Source organism: Pteropus vampyrus, unplaced genomic scaffold, assembly GCF_000151845.1.
Source record: "Pteropus vampyrus isolate Shadow unplaced genomic scaffold, Pvam_2.0 Scaffold492, whole genome shotgun sequence".
In the NCBI taxonomy this organism is placed as follows: domain Eukaryota; kingdom Metazoa; phylum Chordata; class Mammalia; order Chiroptera; family Pteropodidae; genus Pteropus; species Pteropus vampyrus.
This window is the reverse complement of record NW_011889273.1, coordinates 229,623-236,776: the sequence shown is the minus strand read 5'-3', so window position 1 is coordinate 236,776 and position 7,154 is coordinate 229,623. Positions and strand designations below refer to the sequence as shown.

The 7,154-nt window shown below is 61.0% G+C and overlaps 1 protein-coding gene across 1 annotated transcript; it reads right to left on the bottom strand.

The window, feature by feature from the left end:
* Positions 1-252: 252 nt before the first annotated feature.
* On the bottom strand, positions 253-6,324 carry TBXT (T-box transcription factor T). Its single transcript, XM_011382851.1, has 7 exons — positions 5,842-6,324; positions 5,146-5,410; positions 4,252-4,386; positions 3,314-3,375; positions 3,137-3,198; positions 1,379-1,555; positions 253-386 (listed from the first exon to the last, which is right to left on the bottom strand). The coding sequence occupies exons 1-7, from the start codon at positions 6,045-6,047 to the stop codon at positions 253-255; spliced, it is 1,041 nt and encodes a 346-aa protein (XP_011381153.1). The 5' UTR covers positions 6,048-6,324.
* Between the last annotated feature and the right edge of the window lie 830 nt (positions 6,325-7,154).

Sequence of the window (7,154 nt, the reverse complement as noted above, 5' to 3'; positions counted from 1 at the left end):
GTCCATCACGTGAACTGGTAAGTAGCAGCACCGGGACAAGGACGGGGCCCTGGTCTCTTCCTGTCGAGGGCCACCCGCCCCCAGGGAGCCACAGACCGGAGCAGCCACTCACCGGGACCCGGGACCCCAGCACGTAGCCGGCCACGTTACCAACAGAAACCCAACCACCCAGAGGTAAAGGGCAGGACGAAGGCCGGGGAACGGCAGGGGCTCACGGCCACGGGCGCCCCTGCATCGCCTCCCAGCCCACCGTTACCTGGGGCCCGCGGGTGGACCGGCGCCAGCGCCCACAGGCAGCACGCCGGCGTGGGCAGGCATTCCGAGGCTGGACCAGTTGTCGTGGGGCTGGAGCATGGACAGACACGCGGGCGAACTGTCGGGGTAGGCTGCGGAGGCAGAGAGCGGCGTCAGCGACAACGCCTCCCAAGAGCAACAAAAGGCAACAAATGCCACGGCCACCCCACGGTGGGAACGAAGGTGGCCACGGGAACGGCGGGCCTCCCGCCCGCTGCTCCCGCCCGCTGCTCCGCCCGTCCGCGGAGGCCCCGTTTGCTGCCAGACGTGGATGCTGGAAACGGCCCAGGAAGCCCCAGCGTTTTGTGCCACCTGTGGACGTGGAGCCCCACCATCGCTCGCTGGGGATTTATTATTATACTTTAAAGTAAAAATACCTACCGCTCGAACCTGCCTTTGCCCAGAGGGCTTTCTTAAGACTCGAACGGGCTTCAGGAACCATTATTCCAGGCAAAACTTAAAATATGACCGTCCAGCCTCCAGCCGAAGGAGTCCCGGCTGCTTCCTTACCAAATACTGCCCCTTGCGTTTCAAATCGGCTTTGATTGCTTAATTGTTTTACGGGTTCATTAGCTTTTTCCTCCCTTTGGAGCCAGACAAAACTAAGTCTAGGCCCACACGGGGTCGCAGAGCCCCAGGCACGGGGATCTCGTGTCCTGGCCTGGAGTTCAGACCACTGAGGCCCACGTCGAGGCCGCCCGAGAGCCTGGGGAACCTGTGCTTCTGGCCCGCCCGCGACGTAGCCAGCTCAGGGTGGTGGCAGCGGCCGCGAGGCTGCTGACCGGGCACACTCCAGAAGCACACTCGGGTTAGGCACGCCAGCAGCTCCTGCGCCGGGCCCCCCGACAGCCCTCTGGAGAGGTTCACGAAGTATCCGAATGCAGGGCCCCTGGAGAGGGCCCCCCGGTTCTGGGGCGTGGAAGCTCACGCCACCACCCGGGCCCCGGCCTGGACCTCTGAGGCCAGCCCGCCGCTGGCTCGGGTGTGGCTCAGAGAGGTCCTCCTCTCCTGCCCTCTGGACCCCCCAGGTGCCTTTCCGGAGCCCCTCACCCCTGAGCCCCGTCTACCTCGACTCACGACTTACTTGGAGAGCTGTTCCGAGGCGCGTAGGGGCTGGGGTAGGGGGACGGACGGTGGTTCCTCAGGGTGGGGCACCTTTCACAGCCGTGCGTGGAGGGAAGTGGCAGGGGGCCTCCGAACTGAGGGTGGGGGGCGGCGGGAGGGCACAGTGCGCCGGCTCCGGGGATAAGCCACCCCCCGGCTGTGGGAAAAGAATGCTGAGTAACTGCCACTTCCTTACGGTGTCATTTAGAGGACAGGAGGGCTGAGGCCAGGGGACTGCGGTCCCCGATGGAGTGGGGTTCGCAGTGTCAACACCGAGCATCCAGTCCAAGTCTGAAGGCGTCGTGACGTCAGCCCCACACTGGGAGCCGCAGGTCAACCAGGTCTCCAAACCCACAGAGCCCCTGAGGAAACCCGGGAGACCCCAGCCTCTGCCGGCCCCGCTGCTCCCCCAGCCATTCCTGTCTGGCCCCCCGCAGCACCCCAGACCTCTCCCCACCTCGGTGGGATTTTTCTTACTGGGTTTTCCATCCCCTCGGGCCAATGGGCCTTCAGGTCCTAACTGCCGAGCGTGAATAACATGTAAAAACAGACAAAATTCACAGCCAGGCCCACTCGACACGCAGGCCGGCCACACAAGCCGTGTCCCTCCATCCTCCCCGTCACCCGCACGGTCGCACGGAGGAGCTGCGGTCCTTGCCTTGGGGGCACCGTTTTCTGCTCACGTTCCCTCTGCTACTCCTCCACTGGAGAGCCTCCCAGCACTGTCCCCTAAAACCCCAGTTCCTTCTCCACTCTGTTTTTTCATTTCTTTTGCTTTTAACTCAGAAAAGGCGCTCCTGGGGGGCGCAGCTAGTCCGGCCCCAATTCCCAAACTATGAATGCTTCTTCGGACCACCCTGAAGTGAGGGAGGGTCCGCCCGTGCCCACCGAGCACAGGCCCCGTCCCTCGCCAGACATGAGGCCATGAGCCACTCAGGAGAGTGACAGCTAAATTCGGCTAGAAGATGATTTTTTTTTTTAAAAAGGAAACCAGCACAGAACATGGCCGAAGAGTGTGCCGTGCAGGCTCCTCCAGCCCCTAGGGGGGACCGGGAAACACTAACTTTTCTGTCCCAACAGTGTCCCTTCCTTAAACTCTCCGAGTCCCCTCCCTGTGACAAGAGAGCCGGAAAAAGCATTTTCTCCTACTGGACACGGCCATCTCGACCTGCTCCCCTCTGCTCTGGCTCACGGGTCCCCTGAAGCCGACTTCGCGGGCCCCGCGAGCCACCATTCAGTTTCCACGCAAACCAGTGTGCGCAAGACTCCTTCCTGTCTGCAGAACCGAAGGCGCCGAGGGAGGAACCTTAACGTGTCACTCAGCAGCGTTGCTCCAAAGACGGCCCTTCGGTTTTCAACCAGGGACAGAAACAGAGACCACCGCAAAGGGACATAGAGAGCTGGGTCCTCCTCTGCCCCAGCGCAGCAGAGTCTGGACACTCACCGATGTCTCGGTGATCCACCCCCTGCCACGGCTGGAGCCGCTTTGGAGCAAAACCAAAGAGCCCAGGTAAACTCTGCCCAGATGTCTGTCACAGGTGCCACCAGTTGGGCGAGCAGCCACGAGCCCTCGACAGAGCAGAGGGTGAAGGCTTTCAGGACCACGGGGCCCTGAGCCTTGCACAGCGAAAGGGCGAGTCCTTCCCCACCCGCACCCAGACGCACAAGTCCGCTGCGTCTCCAACTCAGCAGTCTGATCCTAAACAGGGGACACCGGGCAGAGAGCGACAAACCGTACGTTGGGAGCACCCAGACTGCCGGCTGTCCCCAGGCTCCTCCACCAAATCCTTGTGATCGCTTCTGTCGGAAAAAGTGTATTGAATTGTCAAAAAGAAGAATATTCAGAAAATAGTATTCGCAGCAATAGTTCCTCTTTCACCTCTTTGCCCAAAGGGGATAGTTAGAATCCTCTCACCTTTCTTTTGCATCCAGGAAAGCTTTTGCAAATGGATTGTATTTAATTTTAAGAGCTGTGATCTGAAAAAAAAAAAGAAATCACATTTACTAGCATATTGCTCATAGGCAGAAGATTTCATACGGCACCAAGAAATTGGGAAGCACCTGCACCCCTTTAAATGTTCAAACAGAATCAGACTTCTGTCCAGGTATATTTTTCTATTTGGATTTTGAAGTGGCTGAGGAATTACAGTATTTCGTCAAAAATAGCACATTTGTGAAAAGTTCTTAAATGCCGACTTTCTAAGTGGAATCCACAAGAAACTGAACCTACTGCGGACACTATTCTGGGTGTATAAATGGGACAAATAGCTCAAAACACATCCTGGGTCTGCCTGGGAAAGGGCGACTTGCTAGTTCCAGGTGGTCACCGGCGCTGACAAGCTGACCAGCTAAACGTGAAACGCCTGTGCTCTTGGATCAGACTTAACCCGTTGAAGTTTACTGAGTTTACTGGCGCTAAACAGCGTTTGGTTTCTAGCTGATAATTCACACGGCACAGGTGGAAGGTGACCCGCCCGCCCTTTGAGGAAGATTTCCAAAATAATCAGATGTCCCTCTCTCACTCAAATGTTGTTCTCCAGAAATTCTCGGTTCTCTACCTAAATATTTGACTCACCTTTTCATTTCGAGCATTCATCAGAGGCTTCTAGTTTTAGATACTTTTACAGAGAATTAAAGGGGCGGGGCATGCTTGCATGAGGACTTATTTTAAACTTTTCTCCCATCTGTCCCAATTTTATAGTTCTGGTAAATTATTTGCAAAGGCATTAATTTTCAGTCTGAAGTACGCTAATCAATCACACATACTGTCCCCAAGGGCAGGAAGCTCCCAGGGGACAGCATGCTGAGAAGGTCCCCTCTGCACCCCCTCCGTACCCCTCTCCACCCCCTCACCTCCTCGTTCTGATAAGCGGTCACAGCGATGAACTGGGTCTCGGGAAAGCAGTGGCTGGTGATCATACGCTGGGGACCCCCAACTCTCACTATGTGGATTCGAGGCTCATACTTATGTAAGGAGTTGAGCATGATCTGGGGGAGACAGGAATACGGGGGTGGTGCCAACCAAAGTCCTCCTTAAGATCGGGAAACACCTATTTGCCCTGCTGTCAAGGGGGAAAATACACCCAAGATAGAGAAAACCTTGCAGCTCCCAGAAACTCCCTTTCCTGCTGAAGTGAGAGGGAGCCCCAGGCGGCGCCGCTCCCCAGGACGAGTCCGGGGGAAAAGGAACGTGCGATGCGCCGCACCACCCAGGCGGGAGCGCCCACCCCGCACCCCACCCCGACCTGGGGGAACGAAGTCCTAAAGCTTCCGGCTGCCGAGGACCCTGAACGCTGGGCTCGCGGGGTCGCCCAGTAACAAGCCCCCGGTGAACAGTTCTTTAGGAAAGGACGAATGTACGAGTTTGTTCAGGATTCACCCCGAAAATACTGTGGCACTCATTTAGCTCTAAAGTGACCGTCTACCAGCAAGGGTGGGATCTTCAATACCCCTAGGAAAGCTGAGCGCTAAAACGCGCAAGTTCCCCGGAGCGTGAGACCTGCTGGAGTCTTCGGGGTGAGGTTGCGCCCCCTCCGCACCCCCCAGGCTGCGCCCCCTCCGCGCCCCCCGGGCTGCGCCGTGACCGTCATCCGTCTGCTATAAACAACACTGGATGAAGGCTTCAATGGAGAAGGCTGAGAAAGCTTCTCCTGGGCCGATGTCGCCCCCCGTGCAAGCAGCATCCCTTGCGAGCCTCCGCCAGGCAGAAGGTGCAGCCCGCGGGCCCCTCTCTGCGCCGCCGACTACCTGGCCCCCTCCGTTGAGCTTGTTGGTGAGCTTGACTTTGCTGAAGGAGACCGGCGCCTTCATCCAGTGGGCGCCGAAGTTGGGCGAGTCGGGATGGATGTAGACGCAGCTGGGCGCCTGCGGCTCGGGCTTGCCCCCCGGCACCCACTCCCCGTTCACGTATTTCCAGCGGTGGTTGTCGGCCGCCACGAAGTCCAGCAGGAAGGAGTACATGGCGTTGGGGTCCAGTCCGGACACGTTCACCTTCAGCACGGGGAACATCCTCCTGAAAAGCAAGGAGAAGCAGGAGGACCCTGACCCCACACCCGAGACGGAAGGCAGAGAGCTGAAGACAGGAGTCATTTCGGGGCAAAGAGCAGCCCCCTTGGGAGTTTACAATGGGGACCCCCAAGCCGTCCCCTTCCCAGAGCACCCCTAGGTCCCCAGGCGTCCTCCACCCTCTCCATGGCCTCGGAGGCAGGGGCGGGGAGGTCCCGAGCCAAGCCGAACCGGGAAGCCGGGCAAGCCTGGGCGAGGCGCAGCTCGGGGGTCCGGGGGACGCCTGCGAGGAGCTCTCCTCCCCGACCTTCCGTGAATGACGCCCCAGAAGGGTGACGCTTAGGGGCCCGAGTGGAAATGAGCGAAAAGACCTCCGGCAGGAGAGGGGAGTAAGGCGCTGCCCAGGGTGCCGGCCACGCGAGCGCAGGGCGCACCCACCTGCCGTTTTTGGTGACGATCATCTCGTTGGTGAGCTCCTTGAAGCGCAGCCACAGCTCGCTCTCCTCCAGGCCCACGCGCAGCTCGCGCTCCGTGGGGTCGCCCTTCTCGCTGCCCGCCTGCAGCTCGCTCTCCACGGCGCTCAGCAGGTGGTCCACGCGGTACTGCAGGCTCTTCCCAGCGCCCTCGGTGCCCGGGGAGCTCATCCTCCCGCCCGCCCCTCCCCACCGCCCCCCAAGTCCCGACTCGATACCCAAAAGCCACCTTCACCGCAGTCGGCGGCCGCTCTTCCAAGAAGAGGGGCCGCTCGGGCCAACGCCGGCGACTGCGCCCAGGTGCCAGCACAGACCCGGGAGGAGGGCGAGGACGCAGATCTGGGGCGGAGGGGGCGGGGGAGAGGGGTGGGGGGAGCTTATTCCACTTGAACTCCCGTAAGGCGCGACTAGAGTAGGTCTCTGGGGAAAGAAAATCGGTCCCCACCCCATAAATAGAGCCGCGCCGGCCGCGGAGGGGGGCACGGCGGATTGGGCCGCGCGCCCTTTGAAGTGCGGGGGCCGCTGCCCATTGGCGGAGCGCGGCCATATCAGACCCCGCGGGACTGGCTGGGGGCCGGGGGCCAACAATGGGCTCCCGCGCTCCTGTTTCATGTAAATCGGAGGTCCACCCCGAGCGCCCCGGCCCAGCCCCTACACCTCCGCCCTCCCCCAAATGTTTGCACCTCCATCAAAGCGGCGGGGCGGACCCTGTCGTCCCGGAGGAGGTCGGGGGAGGTGGGAGGAGCCGGGCGCCGGAGCTTGCCCCGGCCCGCACGACTCCGCGGGGTTGCGGGGCCGCCCACGACGCTCCCCAACTCCCTCCTCGCTCTCCAAGCGCACCCCGATCCCGCAGGCGTGCCAGCCCGAAGTCGCGCCCGAGCCGCATGGCCTCCGACCCTCGCGGGCGAGCAGCGCGCACAGCCCCGCTTACGGTGCCCGCGTCGCCCCTCCGAAGACACAGCCCTCCACTGGACAGTGTCCGGCCCCGACACGCCCCTCGCCCCGCGGCGCTTCAGGTGGCTCCGCTAACACCCACGACCGTGGATCAGCCCGCCCGGCGGCCCGGTCCCCGCGGCCCTCACCTCGGAAGGGGAAGCCCCGCGCTGCGAGGCCGCGCGTGGGTCGGGCCGGCGCCCAGAGAAGAGAAACAGACGGAAATCAACAAAACGACCCCCTTTGGGACGTTTTCTCGCTCCCCTTATAAAACGCAGGGCTTTGATGACGAGGTCTGCGCGTGCTTGGCGTGGGACCCCGTAGTTTCTTAGCTTCTGTGGTCTG

Bases quoted from the DNA above. Each gene is read 5' to 3' on its own strand.
- TBXT (XM_011382851.1), bottom strand. From the start codon at position 6,047: ATGAGCTCCCCGGGCACCGAGGGCGCTGGGAAGAGCCTGCAGTACCGC. The intron at 5,411-5,841 runs GTGGGTGCGCCC...CTTGCTTTTCAG, and splicing joins ATCGTCACCAAAAACGGCAG to GAGGATGTTCCCCGTGCTGA. The intron at 3,376-4,251 runs GTGAGGGGGTGG...TTTTTTTTTCAG, and splicing joins CCGCTTATCAGAACGAGGAG to ATCACAGCTCTTAAAATTAA.